We start from the raw sequence: 20,624 nt of genomic DNA, 5'->3' as shown, positions 1-20,624 counted from the left end.
CACATTCTGATTTTCTTTCTCATTATGTATTCATAAATGAGTTGGTAAGAGTCTGAGATCTGACTCTAAAAATAATTCAGAGGGTTTGTTAGCGCTGCTTTATTTAATGCATTGTTAGTTTAAATATAAGTGTTGACATTATTTTGATGAGTTGTCCTGCCAAAAGTAATGTTGATAATAGTGGAGGTCGGCGACTTCTTTTTCGAGGACGCGTGATGCGAAGATGTGTGTGGCTTGTCATGTCAAAATATGTGCATCATGCCTCCTGTCAAAATAAGAGCCTTCTGCAGACACATCTTGAAGGGTTTATGATAAAAGAGATGCTCATGTTTGCCAGATAATCGCTTAATCTCATCAATCTGGCAAGGATTTTTGACATGGCGCATGATGCATGCATATATTTCAGATGACACAACGAACACACATTTTGAAGTCACCGACCGCCACTGGTTGATAAAAGTGATATCAAGTTAACTTTCTGTTTAATTTAAACGGAAATACCTGTGTTCGCTTAAGTAATATTGTAGTTACTTTCTTCACCAGTTGAGTTCAGGACGACTACTTTAACCCCTTAACTGAAGACATTCAAACTCTGTGTTAGACGTTATTTTTGTCTTAAAGAGCGTACACTATTTATTTAGTGCACTACAAATGTACTAAATAAAAGTATAGATTTAATTTAGTAGTACTTCAGTGCACTTAAAAACTGTACTACAACTCAGTAACACTTGCATAGATTTTTAGTGTATTCAAATAAACACTGTCTCAAAATAGCACAGTTTGAGTGCACTTAGAAGTTTATTTTAGAAAATACTTCAGACAAATAGTTTGTATGTTAAGTACAAAATTGGTGTGTAAATATAATACATTTAGTAAGTGTACTTCATGTATTTTAGTGCACTTTTCAACTAAGTGTTGTGTTAAAATACAACTACTGTTTCAAATATAAACCTAACTTACAAAATGGTTATTAAATAAAATATTTTTACATGCATCTAACTGAAAACAATCTAAAAGCTCACAAAAAAATTAAACAACTGTAGCAAAACTTTAAAAAAAATATGATTATTAAATCTACTTTAATAAATGTCTCAGATTTGACAGATTTTAAACATGTAACTGAAAAGTATTTACATTTAATTAGGCTAACATAAAATATATATGAGAATAATTTAATTATATTTCCATTTATTTAGCAAATACTTTCATCAAAAGTGACTCATGAATGAGAGAGTATTAAACATTTTGTGAAGATTTGTTGATCTCATCATGATTTATTTGAGGTGTGTGTGTGTGTGTGTGTGTGTGTGTGTTTGATTGATTTGATTGATTGACGTGTGACTGAACTGCAGCTTCCAGCAGATTGGACTGAATAATAACAGTAAACATAGAAGTGTAAAGTTGAGTTTTACTTTATACATTTAAAATCAAGATGAGAAGAGGATTATTCCTCTTTAATAATAGATTATATCCATTTGTTGACAGACTTATTGAGGGGAACTACTCTGAATCTGGCTTTAATCAGAAGTGTTTTGTTAGAAATAATGATAATAAATATTATGCATTATTTATAAAGCACTTTACATTTTAAAGAAAATCTCAAAGTGCCACAACAGAGTACAAAGCAATCAGGCAAATTACCCCATTTAAAAACAATTAAAATTTAAAAAAAGAAAGATGGTGCTGTGATCGCTCTTGCTTCTTACCACAACAACATTCAGCACTTCTGAGCACAAGTTGTTGTTGTTGTTGTTTTTTTGGTAGTTTTGTTTAACCAGTTACCATAATGCATAATGGGGTTTTTTTTCAATAAAAAGTGATTGCTGCATATGATGTAAAACCCCTGAAAGAAGAGGAAAATCTGTCTTACTGAATATAGTTTTGTTTGTTGATCTCAATCTGATGAGACGTTTAACCTCCTAGGACGTGGGATTTGGTTTGTCTTTTTTTCAGATTTCTAGCAGCTATTTTGGGGTTAGGAAGAACCAATAAATATAAAGCCAAATTGTTTTCTAAGAACATGAAGCAGTTTATTAGTCCATGTTTGTGTACAACAGGTTCCAGTTACACAGAATTAAGTATAATGGTGCAAACAAAAAAAAATGATGTCCACATATGTGCACATCCAGGTCTTAGAAGGTTTTCTTCCTGTTGTTATTAATATTCAAACTTACTGACAGGATTCTTATATCTCAAACATCGGCTGAACAAAACAAATCAAATATCACAGCTGACCACATTTACAACTTTGCATTTCAGGAACCCTGCAGGTCACATCATGATCATTTACCTGTCACCATTAACACACACACACACACAATTATCTCATATACACACAGACACACAACTCTCAGACTGCTGAAATACACGTTTGCACACCTGCACAGTGAATGTGCTTTGCTTTGCTTATATTTGTATACCTATTTGCGTTGATGCGTTTATAACACATGAACATGAAGTGATGATAATGTTAAATGTGGTTGGTCAGCTCGTGCTCATGTGTTGTTGTGTTCACAATAATAATAATTACAAAGATATTAAAGTTAATATTTTATAATAATTATAAAACAGTAATAATAATGTTAGTGCTGTGATTGTTGTGTGCGCGTGAGCCGCTGGTCGTCGCACTCGCGCGTTCCTGTCGGTGGTCGGCGCGCGCGGAGGGCGGAGCTGCGGGTCTCGCGCCCCCGGTTACAGACGAGCACTGCTGGGGCGGAAAGGCGTCACTTCAGCGCAAAAACACACCGAGAGAAAGAAAGAGAGAGTCAACACGCACGGGCTTCCCGTTAACCGACAAAAACCGGGAGACGAGGCGTCGATCCGTCGAGTGTGATTTTCCTCCGCAGCGCTGATGGATCTAAACGCGACCACCACCCGACCCGAGCGCGTTTCACCCCCATCATCTTCACCACCACCGGACCGCCGCTGAAGCATCACCCGCCCGGCCCGAACCGAACCCGATGCACCGCTTTAATGCGAACAGCAGCCTCCGTCCGGTTAGATTCACCTCCACCGTGACCCAAGCGCCTCCGCAATGAACATCTAGAATATCATCATCAGGCGATGGGTGAGACAGACACACACATACAGAGAGAGAGAGAGAGAGAGAGAGAGAGATCATCATCACAAATGTCTGATAACAGATAAAGAAACGATATGAAGATCACTCATTTTAGAATGATGATGATGATGATGAAGATGAGGATCTGGTTTCTTTTCTTGTGACCTCGAGCGGTTTTACAATGCAGATTTTTTGTTTGTCCTGCCAAACAAATCTCAGCTTCTCAGCTTTTTCTTTTCCATGCCTAGTGACGTCACTCATGTAAATGTGTAATTTCGTTATGATAATGAAGTGTATTGTGTGTTGTGTGATGTGTGTTGGTGAAATCAGTTTGACATCACATCTGTGTGGAAACAGGACCTCAGGTCAGTCCATCTTACAATCTGAAAGTAAAAGTGAGATATGATGAAGGCACTTTTAGCACCATTAGATGATTTGTTTGGTGTTTGCACACTAATCTACCGTATGCGTCTTGATGTTTTACATTTGCTTTGTGTCTGATTCTCATTACTGTAACTCATGTAGCCTACATCAGATCAGATCAGATTTACTTGCATCAGAATTTGTGTGTAGGGAAATGTGTTGGATTGTTGTGCAAATGAATGCTAATGGTTTCTATTTGATTTGGTTATTTGGTTTGATTTGTAATGAGATTTAATCTGGACGTGTTGCAGTGAGTTTATAGACGATTAGTAGAGTGAGTTCAAGTTAACATCTTTGTTCGGTTGGTTGTGTTCTAGTTAATGATATAGATTGAGTTACTGACCTACAACAACACACAGAGACACATGACATGAACACTGAGCACATCTTACATGTTGTGCTTCTAAAGTTAGTCAATGACATCTCATATGACACACAACGTAACACATATTTAACTCATTCCCCACCAGCCTTTTCAAAAAAAAAGTTGCCATTAGCATTTTATGGTGATTTTTGTCTATAAATATATAAACATACAATGTATCAAATGAAAGAACAGACCCTCTGCTTTTAAACAATCAAACAAACAAATACATTTACAAAAAGTTTAATACTATTTTAATTTGTCCTTTATCACCTCTCAAATATGGGTAGGTTTCTTCAAAAATACCAAATTATGATTAAAAAGCTTAGCATTTTTGTAAAGGACTTTTGTTAGAGATCAGATTCAGAGTTTTTACTGTTTTTGGATCAGTGGATGCTTCAGTGTTTTATAAGTTAGGTAAGAGCGACACCTAGTGGATAATAGCGGAAATATGGATTGATGTAAAATCTCGTCATTGGCAGGTTAGCATTTTATCTTAATTGATGTGTTATTACAGGTTAAGAGTTAAATGTTTGTTTCTCCATCATGTTGTGTTTACTGTGATTTGTGTTTGTGTGTAATAATGAAGATTAGTTTTTAATGAATGCAGACCTTCTGTAAAGAAAACCCCTTTACTTTTGTTCAGATCATCATTTATAATTATAATGTCATATATGTTATTAAAAGACATATTTATATTTAATTTTGTGTAATATTTAACTCTACCTGTCAAAATGATTTGCAGCATCCGGGTTACAGAGTGTTATTAGTTTGGAGAGGTTTTTATCTGGGAATAACAAACCTTTGAATGTTGCGACCAGCCAATCAGAATCAAGCATTCCAATGAGCCGTGTAATAAGCAGTAAGAACATTTCACCCATTAAATGATTAATAAAGTAACAGCACGTCTCTCCTTAAACAAGCTGTCAGGGTTCCCACAGGTCATGGAATTTCTGGAATATCATTGAATTTTAAAAGGTCTTTTCCAGAAAATAGGGGAATTTTATATTTTTGTTGTCCTGGAATATCGGAGATTTTGTTTATTGCTTTAAAATGTAGGTAAAGTTTTTATGAAAATGTAATCTGCTTGTGTTGTTGTGACGTAAGGAAAACCGTTTCCAGATCCAAACCCCCATTGTGAAACTAAGAACTAAACAGCCGTTTATTGGAATTGTTCACGCAGGAAATTGAAGACTTGGCTTGGATTGGGAACTTTAAGCGGTGTGATTTGAGGACTGTAAGTTAAACAGGCCGGATGTGTTCGACACTAATGGTTAATAATCAGATTTATTCAGATGATTATGAGCAGTAATAGGAATGACTGAAGAGAAGTGAAGGTGTTGTACACACATCTGCTCATGAAGGACTTGTGTTTGTTAGGTTTAGTTTATTTTAAATAAAAGGTTCATATGAGAAATGTCTCAGCGTACATTCAGAGGTGGATTTGTGTTGTTTATATTTAATGAGACAGCAGATGAATCGTCCTGTTTGATTCTTATTGACAGAGCAAAAGATCCTCAAACTACACAATGTCAGACTTATATAATGATAAATATAATGTGTAGTTTAACAGTAACGTGTGTGTGTGTGTAGTTTAACAGTAACGTGTGTGTGTGTGTGTGTGTGTGTGTGTGTGTGTGTGTGTGTGTGTGTGTGTGTGTGTGTGTGTGTGTGTGTGTGTGTGTGTGTGTGTGTGTGTGTGTGTGTGTGTGTGTGTGTGTGTGTGTGTGTGTGTGTGTGTGTGTGTGTGTGTGTGTGTGTAGTTTAACAGTAACGTGTGTGTGTGTGTGTGTGTGTGTGTGTGTAGTGTCACCTTACACAGCTGTGTACAGTACACACCCACTGCTGCCAAAATGGTGCTGACCTGTTATTGACCTGTGAGTGTTTGTGGAGCGAGACGGAGGCTGGAATGTTCCACTTATTTCCCATCAGAGGGGGGGGCAGAGACCTCATACAGTAACGGATGGAGATCTCAAACAGATTTACTCTCGCGAGCAGAAGTTCATAAAAACTTCAGTGAGCACAAAACAAGGATTTTAATCATGAGAATCTTGAGTCATTGATGTGTCGCTCTGAAATTCATTTTCTACATCAAAATCTTGTTTGCCATCAATCACAGACACACAGAACAGATTTGGGGTTTTATATGACTTGGGGCCTCATTTATAAAGCATTTGATTTGATGGTAAAGTGTGCGTACGTAAAAATCCACAGCAAAGTTCATATTTATAAAAACGTCTGAGCAGACGAACGCACTTTTGCTCTTCCGATTACTGCAGGTTTTTGGAAAATAAGTCTTTCTTGTTGCTCGTAAATGATTCAATCATGAACAGGCACTCTTTTAAGTCTATGACATTAAATAGGCATTGTTTAAATTAGGGCTGTGACGTATCACAAAACTCACGGTTTGGGTCACATTACGTTTTTTGAGGCACCGATCGGATAATTTTTCGGATCGGCAAAAAAAAAAGGGTGTGAAAAATCTAATAACAAATAAAGAAATTACAAACATTTATAAAAAAGAACAGTGTTGCACATTAATAAGGTCTAAAACTAGCATTAGGTCCAGAAATCGAATTAAATGAATAATAACACTGTCTTTATTATACAAATTAAATATTATTATTTATTTATTTTTAGAGCCACATAAGTGATTTTCTCTTTGTCTTGGGTTGTTTGATAAACATTAATGACACAGACTTAAAGCTCCACTGTGTAGGATCTACTCCCATCTAGCGGTGAAAGTCTATATGACAAGCAACTGAATATTACTTTCTAGCCCCCCCATTCGGAACGCGTTTTAACTCGTACGGTGGCCCGGCCGTGTCATGCCAAGGTTAACATGGCTTCCAGTAGCTACAAAGCAAAAGCAATGAGAAAAAAATGAACAATTTGCATTGTCCTTTGCCTGTGATCCATCAAAGCACACAGATTTATGTTTAAAATGAAAAAAGTCTGATTGTCATGATATGTCCGCTTAAAATCATATACAAAAAGCAACCATGACGGGTTTAAATGGACGCGAACTAATATTATGACAGAGTACAATGCTTATGTTTTAAGTAAACGTTACATGTCCGTGTATATGTAAGAGCTTTCTCTCATATTGGTGAAAAAAGATCACGCAACTTTCACACGCTTGTAAAATGAAACGAAAGACGCGCAGATCAGACGCTTTTATCAATGAAAGGCTAAAAATAGCGCTGTCACCGTGTGTTTGTGCTAGAGGTCAGAAAAGATGAAAAACATTTATCTCAGTACCTCAGATTACATAAATGGGCGGAGAGACGGCGTGTGTCTGTTTGAACACATTAAACCACATGCATGTTTACACTAACAAGTGTTATGCATAATCATGCTAAAGTTAGCCAAGGAACTATAAAACTTCAAGTTTACAACATGGACTGTATAGATGTAAACGAATATGCTGAATTACCTGTGGAGAATATAGAAAGTGCAACTTCAGTGTCCCTTGAGCCCCATCTTGGAAAACTAACTCCAATATTGACTTTGGTCTTGATGTTTTTCCTGTAACGTTGTCGTTTAAAATCCCCGTTTCGCTTCCTTGGCGATTTGTTTTAATGTCCTCGAGAATATGTCTTCAACAGGCTTTCAAATCAAAGCATTAGATCGCAGGTTCATCACGGTGTGCGGTTGTTGTAAAATCCAAAGTCACAGGCTGGATACGTCATCAAGCCAGGTTTATTTAAATCAACTGAGCATTACATTCGCAAGTCATACGCATATTACATCAATTTACAATTAACTAAGAATAATTGTCAGCTTTATAATTGTTAATATTCTGAAATAAGACTGTCTTGATGACGTATAGCGCCTACACATGCAACCTCCGGAGGCTTCAGCTATCGGCCAGCGTGAGTGTAGAGTGAAAGCGCGAAAGGCGGAGCTTGAATTTCAGGAATGTCCCTCGTCGGCAAATGTATTTCAAAGATGGAGGCACAACATGGATTCAGCCAGAGAGCGCTTCGACGGTATGCATTTAAAATAGCAGATTCTACACTTACGAGAAACCTTTCATTAGTGGGTGGGAAGTAATTACACATGAATGAGCACATACTTTTGAAAGAAAACATGGGTTTTTGTTAAGAATTAACTCAATAAAGTACACAGTAGAGCTTTAAGTAGGTTAATTGAGGTTACTGTCTCTTTAAGAACAAATAACCAAAGACTGGTTTCAGACTCTATAATTCACTTAAGACATAAATGTTTTTATAAGAAAAAGAATACTGTGAGATCATTTTGTATGTGCCCTGTCAAGAACAGAAAGATTTTATGTTGACTGACTTTTTGAAATGCGTCTCTCCGTATATGCACTACTGAGGGCACTTAAACGCGTGCACACACACAGGCGGAGGGCGAATTCCAAACGGCGCTTCAGGAAGAAGATGCAGCAGTCGCTCCACATAAAAACGTTACGTTGTTTTCCATTGCTCTATTCAGCAAATGTATGTTAATGGACTACAGTATGAGACACAGTAGTGCAACTCTCTCTATAGTTTACACACGAGGAATTCTGATCTTTGAATGGATGATTAAGTTACATCTGACTAGAGCTGGACCGGACACATTTAACTGCATGTGCGTACAGAAATCTGCTCACTTTAGCGCCTTTTACAGTTAAATAGTTTTAAATCACTTGAATGTTAACATTTGCAAGCTTTAGAAACATGTGCAAATGATAAACTTTCCCTATCCTTACGGATCATGGATCAGCTACGATCCATCACAGCACTAGTTTAAATGCAGAGATTTGAAACTATTTAGCTGTGCACAGTTAATTTTAAGATAATTTGTGATTTAATGATTTCACATCTAATTGCTTGTTTTCTGTGTGCACGTCGTTTTATGAATCACACTTTTGAGAAATGATCGTGAGATTTAGTGGCAAGCAGGCTCAGAAATTTTAACAAATTTGCCACCCAAGTTCCAAACCAGACCGGTTACGACTGTTGAGATTTCAATGAAATGTTAAAATGAAGCGTGTGGATTACAGCATTATACATTTAGATTTGCTCACTCACATTACATCAAATATTTCTTAACTCTTTCGCCGCCAGCATTTTTCTTTTTTTTGTCATTTAACCTTTTATTTATTTTAACTTTTCCCCCACAAACATTAAGTACACAAGCATTACCAATACAGTCTTTACATGTTAATAAAATAATAACAATAATAATAACATTAAAAAAACAGCAAAACAATTGGTCTACTTGTTTTCCAAATATTCCAGAAAACTGCCTCACCTCTGATTGAAAGCAGAAGTGGAATCTGTAAGGTTTGCCAGCATGGACTCATATGATGCATTAGAAGTCATAATCTCAATCCAGTCCTTGAAAGAGGGAATATTTGTGCTCTTCCAGTTCCGTAGGATCACTCTGGCAGCTGTAATACATCCAGCCACTGCCAGCATTTAAATATATAAGCATACAATATATGAAATAAAAGAACAGACCCCCTGCTTTCAAACAAAAAAATCCGTTTCATCCTACCTTCATGTGTTCTGTTTTTATCACCTCTCAAATATGTGTAGGTTTCATCAAAAACACCAAATTTTGAGCAAAAAGCTGAGATAATTGCATTTTTGTGAAGGACTTTTGATAGAGATCAGATGCAGAGCGATCTTTAAAACATACACGGACATACAGCTATTTGCACTAGGGCAATACTTCCGGTTTTTATAAGTTGCGGAAGAGCAGATTGAGATAACTCGTCAATGGCGGGGAAAGAGTTAATATGTGTTTTTGCAGCATTCAGCTTTGAACATAATTTGCTTAAAGGGTCACTCCAATTTTTTTGAAAATATGTTAAATATTTTAAATATTTGAATCTTTCCATTTTGAAATCCATTCAGCTGATCTCCGGGTCTGGTGCTAGCACTTTTAGCATAGCTTAGCACAATCCATTGAATGTGATTAGACAATAGGCATCACGCTAAAAAATAACAAAGAGTTTTGATATTTTTCCTATTTAAAACTTGACTCTTCTAAAGTTGTGATTTTCTAGGCGATATGGTTAGGAACTTTACTCCCAAACTGGTGTAATAATCAAGGACTTTGCCGCTGTAACATGACTGCAGCAGGCGTAGTGAAATTACGCAGCGCCTGACAATATTGCCCTGATACTAAAAGTAACCAAGGGGACTATTTTCAGGCACCTCAGGACTAAAGCTCAAAATATCAAACGCTTCTGTATTTATTGTAGTATTTAGTAAAAATTGCTATCACCATCCGGCGAGAAGTGGATATTGCATGACAAGCATTTTAAAGTAACAAGCCGGTTGAAACAAATTTATTACCCCAGAAAACTCAACACGGTTGCCCGCGATGTCAGCATTGCTTTATTTATCAGTAATAATCATTATTACAGTATGAAGGGCAATAGTCAACAGTTAGGGGAGCAAAATGTTGCCTGCCAAGTAGGTGAACTGGACACAGTGTGTCGAATGACCAGAGAGAATCAGATCTAATGTGCACAACACACACACACAAAGACACACACACACACAAAGACACACACACACATGCACATATTGTTCAAGACTTTTGGTGACACATGATGTGTGACGTGTGTTTCCATGGGAACATACGTGGAGACAGCAGGTGGTTTAGCAGTGTTGTGTTGGCACAGCCAACTGCCCATAACACCAACTGTTACATTCACAATTTTCACACTGACACTGCTGACATGAACTTAACTTTAGGGTTTAGTCCATTCTGTTAATATGGCTTTTATTGTAATGATCTTCAGCTGTTGTAGGTGTGTGGTGCTTCATGATGTTCATATCATCTCTCTGTGCTTTTGACACTGCTGTTCATGGTGTCATTGTAAATTATTTGTGATATATTTAAAAACAATCTTCTTTTAAGGGTCATTTCCATGTAAGATAGAAAGGCTTGTTTAATTTCATTTGACTGTCTGTTACTCATCTTGTTAACTGACTGCTTGTTTGATAGTCAATGAGAAAATAATATATACCATTGCATTTACTTAGCATCTATTTATGAGTTTATTTCTGATAACAAGCTAAATAAACAACAAAAAGATGACTTGGTTCAAAACATATAAAAAACTACACTGAGCTAACGTTACTGCTTAAAATGTGTACTACTGATGCGACTATCAGTCAAAAATGCTTTGTTGCACTGGACTATACGTTGTGTTCATACATGTTAAAGTTATAATAAACAGTTATTTACACAATAGCATACAGAACATACCTGCGAGGCTGAATTAACACAACAAGCCAAATCAAGTTCAGAAAAGTCCTGAAGTCATTCAGCATCACTGAATCCATTAAATGACATAAATACAGGAGCAGCATAGGACGGACTCTCACGGCTGTAGACACTTATGGTTTCTCTTGGTTCAAATGAAATAATTTTGATGTATAAGTCGAACCTGACTAGAAGTCGCAGGACCCGCCAAACTATGAAAAAATGCAACTTATAGTCCGGAAAATACGGTATATAATGTATACAATCTTAACTACAGATCGTCTGTCAAACCTCCCGTCCCAAAGCGGTAATCCATTATCGTCGTCTAGTTTCTATTTTCACAAGGTATTTGTTCCAGAGTTCAGTTTAGCAACTAGTCAGATCATTAAACAAACAGAGACCGGTAGTTAAACTTCATCCAGAAACATAACCACGACAACATGTCTGTCAGATGAAAGTGTCAATATATTTAATAATAAGGTTATTAACCTGTTAACCATAAACGATCACTTCCGGTTCTGTATGCTCTTACTGACATGGCACTGTTTTCATACATGAAGCCTTCAGGAGCTACCAAAGATGAGATTAACTGATGTCCAGTGGAAATGCTCATTAACATTTTAAAGCAGACATATCATGAAAATCTTTTCATGTTTAAGTGCTATAATTGGGTCCCCAGTTCTTCTATCAACCAAGCGTGCCGCACAAGCTCTGAAAAGTGAAGCCAAAACGTCACGATCGTCTCGAAAATAAAAATTAGACGAAACTCTGTTGGTATTTTAATAATGTAGACTTATGTTTCCAGTTATTTTCGGGCATACAGTATAAACAGCAATTAAAATATTCAGTATAAAGGGTTTCGAGTTGCAACTTCTGTTAAAAGGTTTTTTTTACAGATTCACAATTTTTGCGATTTAAAAAAGGAAACATGGCAAGCAACAGGTGTACGACTTGACAGCTATGTCTTCAACTCCTCCCTTGACTACAAGTAGCAAACTTTTAGATCGGTCTGTGTGGTTTATGGTTAAAAACACATTATTTTCCACATACCGTACATTTTTGTAGCTCCAGATATCTCTGCTTTCCTTAAAGGCTCTGATTTTGTTGAAAACTCATTGATTTGAAAAGCTCTGTGTCACTGATTGGCCAGCTAATCTGTATGTTGTGATTGGTCTGAATACCTCTGACGTCAGAAGGAAATGTGACACTCGTAACCATGTTTGAAAGATTGGTTGCTAACAGGAGTTAACTTACAGGCTGTGAGTTAAAGTTGGATTAATTATGATAATGAGCGGTGTGTCCACGTCAACAATCCCAGGAAGTAAACTGTTGCCTACAATCTGTGTATTTGTTGTAGTCCAAGAAAAGAGATTTATGTTGGAGACGATAACTCGCGTCATCGTTTACTTTGGGGTTTGTACCTTTTGCATATCATTAACATGAACTAATACACACTTACACACCAAAGGAAAAATAGTGAATCAGACGATAGTTGCCCTTTATTTATATACAAACAAACATAAAGAGTCACATGATTAATGTTTTATGTAATGCTGAAATTATTTATGCGTTTGACTATGTCAATATATTATACATTTACATTAAAGATTTCATTCTAGTTTGTGTATAAGGTTAGCAGCTGGTTAGCACTGTTAACAGATCAAAACTATCTATGTCTTCTGAATACGAAACAGTAGAACAGATAATGAAGTGAATGATGATAGATGTGTTGATAAAGCTTTAGATCTTTGTGTGTTCTTGTGTTACTCTCAGTGTCATGACATCAGCAGGTCACATTTACCAATCTGATGATTCCACTAAACCCAGTGCACCCAACACTATATACATACCTGTGTGTGTGTGTGTGTGTGTGTGTGTGTGTGTGTGTGTGTGTGTGTGTGTGTGTGTGTGTGTGTGTGTGTGTGTGTGTGTGTGTGTGTGCGCGGCCGGGTAATTATCACGTTGGGGGGACCAATTGTCCCCACAAAGATAGGAATACCAGTGTTTTTGTGACCTCATGGGGACATTTTGATGTCCCCATTAGGAAACAAGCTAATAAATCAAACAGAATGATGTTTCTTGAAAATCTAAGGTATCAGACAGTTTCCTGTGATGGTTGGGGTTAGGGAATGGGGCAGGTAAGGGGAATAGAATATACAGTTTGTACAGAATAAAATGCATTACGTCTATGGAATGTCCCCAAAAAACATGGAAACCAGAACGTGCGTGTGTGTGTGTGTGTGTGTGTGTGTGTGTGTGTGTGTGTGCGTGTATATGTGTGTTTGTTTGTGTATATCAGTGTGTGTGTGTGTGTGTGTGTGTGTTTGTGTGTGCGTATCAGTGTGTGTTCATGCGTGGTTGCTTTAGTTTGTTTAAAGGTTTACTCTGTGTAGTCAGTTTTTGGTTTGTATTATTTCTAAGTTATTTCTTCAGTCATTGACTGCTCTCTGGAGTGTTTCGCTGGTTAAAGGTGAGAGACTTTGTGTTGTATTTTAATTGGTGTAATATTTACTTTACAACTATACCCAGCAAGCAATTTTGTCTAAAACAAGGCAACATTTGGGCTGTCAGTGAAAGTCTAATAGACGTCTAACCATAGCACAAGAATAGAAGATACACTTAAAACACGTAAAAGAAATGAAAGCAAACACCTTAAACACCTGTTGACTTTGCTTACATGATGAAATATAGTACAATCTTTGTAACCAAATTCAAGGTTTTTTAGGGTAAAAGTGGGTTACTCAAAACTGGACTATATCGGGTCTAGGGTTGCCGTCTCAGTTTTTTCTTGCTGTGCAGAAGCTGCTTTCCCTCAGCGCGTGATTATTTTTCGAGTGGATGCAAAGTTTGTCTTGTTTATTTAAGTTAAAACCTGTTTCAGTCTTTTATTCTTCACAACAGGTTTGTGTGTGTGTGTGTGTTTGTGTGAGTTTATATGTCTTCATGTGAAGTTTATCATTCTGTTATATTTATCTTACACAGTTCATATAAACTAAGCTAACTTTGTGCTGTGTGTGTGTTGATTTAATCTTGCTAACCTTGTACTGAGGACGGTTGTTGTTTGACATGTTGTGTTTGTGGAGGCCGCTGGCCCTACAGGAGATTTTCCGGTGTTTTCTGTCTCATGCTCAGGAATCTTGGCCGTTTATTTCGGGTCATCATGAGTCACACAACAGACTCTGAGATGTTTCACTTAGCAGACGAGAATGAATTTAACATGCAAAAAAGATTAACGCTAGACTTTATGGATTTAAAAGTGTCTTACAGTTCACTTTGGCTTTAGTTTGTGTGAAATGTTGCTGTTGGAAGAAAACAAAGATCTGCAAATCTTCACTCCAAAGTCAGATATAATCTATAACAGAAAAGACTTTTCAACACTTTCATTATAGACAGGAAGTGGAGAGAGAAGAGCGGTACAAAACCCCCTGTGACATCATACTGTATATCATATTACCGTCCAATAGGACATCAGCTCTGATCTAACAAACGTCTGAATGACAGATGTTCAGTATGTCTGTTTATGATGTGGATCCCATTTTATAAGCTGGGTTTTAACTCTTTTTTTTTTTTCAGTTCAGTTTTGTTAAGATTCAAGTTTTGTTAATATAGCATTCTTTTAAAAATGTTTCATTGCTTCAAAGCAGCTTTCCAAGAAAGACAAAGAAAAAAAAACACAAAAATGGGTAAAAATGAAAAAACATTAAGAGCAGGAGTTTAATATTATTTAAGGAATTTACAATAATACCCTGAAGAACAGTGTAAAAGCATAGAGAAATAATATAATCATCACATAGGCCACATTTACACTGCCTGTTTGATGTGACTCAATTACGAATCTTGTTTTCCCTCATGTGGCACAGATGGTATATGACCCACAAACCTGTAAGCAGGAAAATCGCATCAAATCAGACATTCTCCGCCCGGTTTCAAGCCTCATTCATATGTGAAAATAAATCAGATATGAATCAGATATATGCATTCATGACCTCATCATTAAAACTGTGATGCTGGCAAATGAAGTCAACTCAGGTGGACACCACCCACGATAATTGGCATTTTCCAAACAGCATTTATGCTGAAGGGTCACTCCAGATAAAGAGAAAAAATCTGTATGTCTACCTTCATTTGTTTCGCCAAGTGTTTAGTATAAATCAGGGGTGTCCAAAGTCGATCCTGGAGGGTCGGTGTCCTGCAGAGTTTAGCTAAAACTTTCCTCAAAACACCTGCCTCAAAGTATCTAGTCTGCCTAGTAAGACCTTGATTCGCTGGATCAGGTGTGTTTGATTAGGGTTGGAATAAAACTCTGCAGAGACACCGGCCCTCCAGGAGCAGCATTAGACATCCCTGGTGTAAATGCTGATATAGGATACGAGTCACTTTTAAAAGATGATATAAACAGGTTGTCCAAAAATCTGAAGAAATTGGGCACCAAGATCTGCAGTGTAAATCCAGCTCCCCAGCACCACCTGCCTACATAATTAAAGCATTGACGTCAAACTCACTCCTTGATGTATCTCCCTCTCTTTTTCTGTGTCTCAGGATGAAAATGAGACGTCACAGAGTGTTCCTGATTTGCACGGTGGGGTTGTGTGTCATTTCCTTCCTGCACTACTACAAAGCCTTGCACTATGTGTCTCTGCTGAGGGAACTGTCTGCACCTTACCCCAAAATCAGATCCTTCATCATGGTAACGGGTTTCTTCTGGAAGGACGGCTCCTCTCCGCTGTCCAGTGCGTCTCCGGAGAAAGGTCCTCCTCTGGTCTACAGGCCATTGGAGATCGAGTCCCGGGTGACTGGAGGAGATAGCGGAGAACCTGAAGCACCGCGGCCGTGGAGGAGACCTGAAGATCCACGGCGCAGGAGCTCAGTCACTACAGAGGTACAATCTGATGGTTACTTCACTATAGACAAAAGTGAAATAAGAATTTGAGTGATTCATTTTCTCTTTTCACAACGGTCATTGGTTGTTTTTTTGTTTGTATAATTTAATAATGAAATGTGTGATTCATAGTGAAACTTAATGTTCTTCTTTACTGTTTTTAGCTTCAGAGGGGAAATTTGGTCATCTGGCCACCCAGTAGTCCACCCAATCACAAGCCAGATCCAAAAAGAGGAGAAAGTCCTGCGAGAGTCGTAGTGAAAAATCCCCAGGCCCATCAAACATCTAATCTGGACCCTCTGGGATTGCTGGGAGACCTACACCGTCGCCGTCACAACCTTAAGGACGATCCCAACAAGTATTTCATTCGCACCAAAGCGGGTGCTCTGTGTTTCCGCCAAGGCACAGAGACGGCACCCCCTAAAGATGATACATTGAAAGCGAGACCCACGGTAGTTAGAGTAGGTCAGCGGGGAATACTGCAGATGCACAACGAGTCCAAGAATCAAGGAAAATCCCTGGAGGATCAAGGTAAGCAAAAGCGCGGAAGACGGCTGGTAAAGTGCGTCTGTAGGCCGGGTTGGCACGGTCCGTACTGCGGAGTGCCCACCATGGTCTATCACTCTAACCTGCCCACCAAGGAAAGACTGACGCCACGCGAGAGACCCCGACGCGTCATCAACGCCATCAACGTAAACCATGAGTTCGACCTGTTACACGTGCGCTTCCGTGAACTTAGCCAGGCCGTGGACCTTTTCCTAGTGTGCGAGTCCAACTTCACGGCGTACGGGGAGAGACGACCGCTGAGGTTCCTCAATATGCTGCTCAACGGAACGTACCATTATGTTGAGAAAAAGATCCTCTACGTCTTCCTGGACCACTTTCCCGACGGTGGCCGCCAGGACGGGTGGATTGCCGACGACTACCTGCGCACGTTCCTCACCCGTGATGGAATGTCTCGAGTCGTGGGCTTGCGGTCGGATGACGTTTTTCTTATAAATGATGCAGATGAAATTCCAGCTCAGGAAGGAGTGCTTTTCCTCAAATTGTTTGACGGCTGGACGGAGCCCTTTGCCATCCACATGCGGAAATCCCTGTACGGATTCTTCTGGAAGCAACTGGGATCCCTCGAGGTGGTGTCCGGGTGTACCGTCGGAATGCTGAGGGACGTCTACGACAACGACGGCATTCGGTTGCGCAGACGGGAATACTACACCATGTCGGGATTCCGAAAGTACGAGAACGACACCGGCCACATCTTGGTGCAGTGGTCCGTCGGAAGTCCATTCCATTTTGCGGGCTGGCACTGTTCCTGGTGTTTCACGCCCGAGGGGATTCACTTCAAACTCATTTCGGCCCAGAATGGAGATTTTCCTCGGTGGGGAGATTACGAGGATAAACGGGACCTCAACTACATCCGTGAGCTGATCCGAACGGGTGGCTGGTTTGACGGCTCCGTACAGGAGTATCCGCCCTCGGACCCTAAGGAACACATGTATGCTCCCAAATTCCTGCTAGATAATTACAATCGCTACCGTTATTTGTTGGAGAACCCTTACTCCAAGCCAACAGGACCGTAGTAGAGCGGCGCAAGGATTTTATAAAGATGGTTGACAATAAAGGAACAAAGCAGTGCTGGAGGATGAGGAGATGCCAGCTGACGGCCTTTTACCCTTTGACCCAGACACGGCCAATGGCAGAACCTTCATGTCATTATCATTTGCAGAGTTTTACTAGATGTTTACATGAATGGTTTTCTTTTGAAAAACTATGACAGACTGGGCTCTTGACACTTCTGGTGGTAATAGTAAATGACTGTCCGGCTCTTTCTGTGTGAGGATGTTTGTGTGTTTGTGTGATCAGATTGTCATCTGTCTCTCTTGCTTGCACTTCCGTATCAAGAACAAAACCCATCCTACAGTTCCTCAAGACCCCAAAATAATCTTTGTCTATCATTGTGAGATCTTCTGAATACGTTTGTGGACCAGAGAGAGAGAGAGAAAGAGACATAATAACCTCAGTCAAAATATAAATATTAAAGGTGCACTGTGTAGATTTGTAGTGGTGAGATTGTGAATTGCAACCAATGGCTTAGTGCACATCTCATCCATCCCTTTCGAAGCGCATAGTGAAGCTACGGTAGCTGTCGCAGGACAAACATGTCATCGTCTGAGACAACATAATAATAAAATGCTCTCTCTAGAATAGTTTGTCCGTTTAGGGCTACTGTAGAAAGTGACGGTGACTTCCATGTAAGGAGACCCGTGTGTATGGAGATAAAAACACCTCATTCTAAGGTAATAAAAACAAGACGGTTCATAATGTAAGGTCTTTATACACCACTCATAATATATTTATGTAGATTATACTGCATTTCTGTCAAAAGACTCTTCTTAAAGTTACACAATGCACCTTTAATAATCAATCGATACTGAAAAGTTTGCTTGAAATAATTGAGTTTATTGGATTATTTTACCCCATATTTATGTGTGTTTAGTAACCTCACACTGAAGATTAACCCATTAAAATGAGTTTGAGTCTGATGTTAAAGTGTTTTAATGAGTTGATCGAGACGGCTGAAGGTTTTGTTCAGAATGTGTTTACCAAACACTGCTAAGGAACTTTTGTTCTCATTAAATCAGCAGATTACATTAGAGTAAAGTCACTTCATACCACAGGGATTATTTTCACATTATTTACATTACAGATTCGTTTGGCAGAACGTTAAAGTTATTTTTCAATGCGATGAAAGTGAGCAGTAACTGATCAACACAAACCCTAAAACACGACTGAGAGGAGAAAGTGTCTGCTGCTATAAACTGAGATCTGTTATGAGAGTTATTCTGGTAAACGTTTGGCTGTGGTTCATTACAGACAGATCAGTCGTCTCTTACAGTAACTCAATGCCTCTCACATCTCATGAAACACAGCTAGGAGATGTTATGGAAAACGAATCATTTAATCAGACTGAGATGAAATTGGATTAAAAATGCAAAGCAGACATTTCAAGCTGAGGTCTGGTGTGATATTTGTTGTTGAATAATCTCTAATTGTTCATCTAATTTTCTTAAAACATTATTATATCTGCAATATTCAGCCCACAGATCTTTCATTCATTTCAATCTCTCTCTCTCTGTCATATTTGTTTTGTGTTTGCTGTTGTAAATGTTGTTGCTGTTTACATTATTTATCTTATTTATTACTCTCCTGTTTCTGTGTAGATGAAGGGAAGATTTCTTCTGTTGGTAAAGCTGAATGTCTCTCTCCTCTCAGTTAATATTATTATTATTATCTGAAACACAAACACACTGTCCACATGAACACAAACACACAATCATGTCTACATCACACACTGATCGAGTCTCCGAAGCCGGAAGCGTTTGTGTTGTCATACGCTTGTATTTAGTGTCTTCTGAATCTTCATCAGTGTTTGTCACCGACACACAACACAACTTCATATAAATAACACACGGTCAGTGTTTATAATAACATCTTGTGTGTGATGAGCTTCATCATGACACACATATGGATTCAAAAGAACAGAGCCCTTTCGTCTAATGTCATCTGATGATGATGATGATGATGATAATATGAAGAGTTTGCTTCCAAAACAAGAAAACTTTACATTTTCAAAATCTAATTCCAATTTATATCAATCAAACAGCAAAGTATCACAATAAAACACAATAAAATATCATAACATTATAATAAACATGTTATAACATTATTTAAACAAAATGAGTTATATCTTCACACATACAGAGACTTACAGCTGTGATGTTTCAGGCCGCTGTGCTGTCTTATTTGCTTCTCATTGGTGATTTATTCTGCGCTGTTTGCTTGAATATATTAAAGGATATTTCTGTCTTTATATGTTTGGGTTTAAAGTGTTGACAGTTTTCTCATTTCACTGTTTAATCTCTGTTACCACTCACATAACACTAAGATCAATATGATGATGATCAATATGATTTTGACACTAAATCATGCACTGATTTCAATAAACATCAACATCAACTGGTGCGTCTATAACCTATAGAGAGTTCAAGGTCTCTCTATCTCTCTCTCTCTCATCTGATGACATTAAGTGTGTTGTGAGAGTTTCTCATGTTCATGTATTTCATTTAAACTGTAAATGTCATAAATCCTCTGATTAAACACTAAAGAGAGTCAAAGGGTTTGATGAGAAGATTAAGGAGAGTTTATACAATCCTTTTGTTTTGTGTACATGAATGGCTATATGTTAACCTTAAAAAACATACAAATAAATTCTATGACAAAGAAATATAATAAATTAATTACAAAAAGTGTTTGCATTTGTGTGTCTGTCACATCTACTCGGTGTGATTGGTGTGAAATAATGATGACATGGATTGTTGTTTGAAGGTTATATATTCACTAAAGAAGCTAAATATGTTGAAAATTGATTTCTCAATGGTCACCACATTACAGTAGAATGTACGGTATGTTAATGTAAACATAATGCAGAAAATGAACAGGACTGATAGTGTATTAATGTGCACACTAGAGGGCAGTGTGATACTAATGACAACCAAGACAAGCAGTTCCTCCTCAACAAATGCAAGACATAACATTACGTGAAATCAATTCAAATGTACAACATTTGATCGAGTGATCATGATCGAGTTTAAGAGGCATAA

General features: G+C 38.0%; 1 protein-coding gene across 2 annotated transcripts; it reads left to right on the top strand.

Annotated features, from left to right (window-relative positions):
* Positions 1-2,644: 2,644 nt before the first annotated feature.
* On the top strand, positions 2,645-20,275 carry mgat3b (beta-1,4-mannosyl-glycoprotein 4-beta-N-acetylglucosaminyltransferase b). Of its 2 annotated transcripts, none has more exons than XM_065242905.2 (3): positions 2,645-3,067; positions 15,624-15,963; positions 16,128-20,275. In XM_065242905.2, exons 2-3 carry the CDS (start codon positions 15,625-15,627, stop codon positions 17,541-17,543), a joined length of 1,755 nt encoding a protein of 584 aa, XP_065098977.2. In that variant the 5' UTR covers positions 2,645-3,067; position 15,624; the 3' UTR covers positions 17,544-20,275. The 2 variants fall into 2 exon arrangements, with proteins under 2 accessions (XP_065098977.2, XP_065098978.2); XM_065242906.2 differs by lacking the exon at positions 2,645-3,067 and adding an exon at positions 13,404-13,554.
* The last annotated feature ends 349 nt before the right edge of the window (positions 20,276-20,624 follow it).

Source organism: Paramisgurnus dabryanus, chromosome 7 (genome assembly GCF_030506205.2).
Source record: "Paramisgurnus dabryanus chromosome 7, PD_genome_1.1, whole genome shotgun sequence".
In the NCBI taxonomy this organism is placed as follows: Eukaryota; Metazoa; Chordata; class Actinopteri; order Cypriniformes; family Cobitidae; genus Paramisgurnus; species Paramisgurnus dabryanus.
The sequence above is the reverse complement of the archived record's forward strand: the minus strand, read 5'-3'. Positions and strand labels throughout refer to the sequence as shown.

Coding starts and splice junctions, on each gene's coding strand:
- mgat3b (XM_065242905.2), top strand. CDS start 15,625: ATGAAAATGAGACGTCACAGAGTGTTCCTGATTTGCACGGTGGGGTTG. Junction 15,964..16,127: donor GGAGCTCAGTCACTACAGAG/GTACAATCTGAT, acceptor TACTGTTTTTAG/CTTCAGAGGGGAAATTTGGT.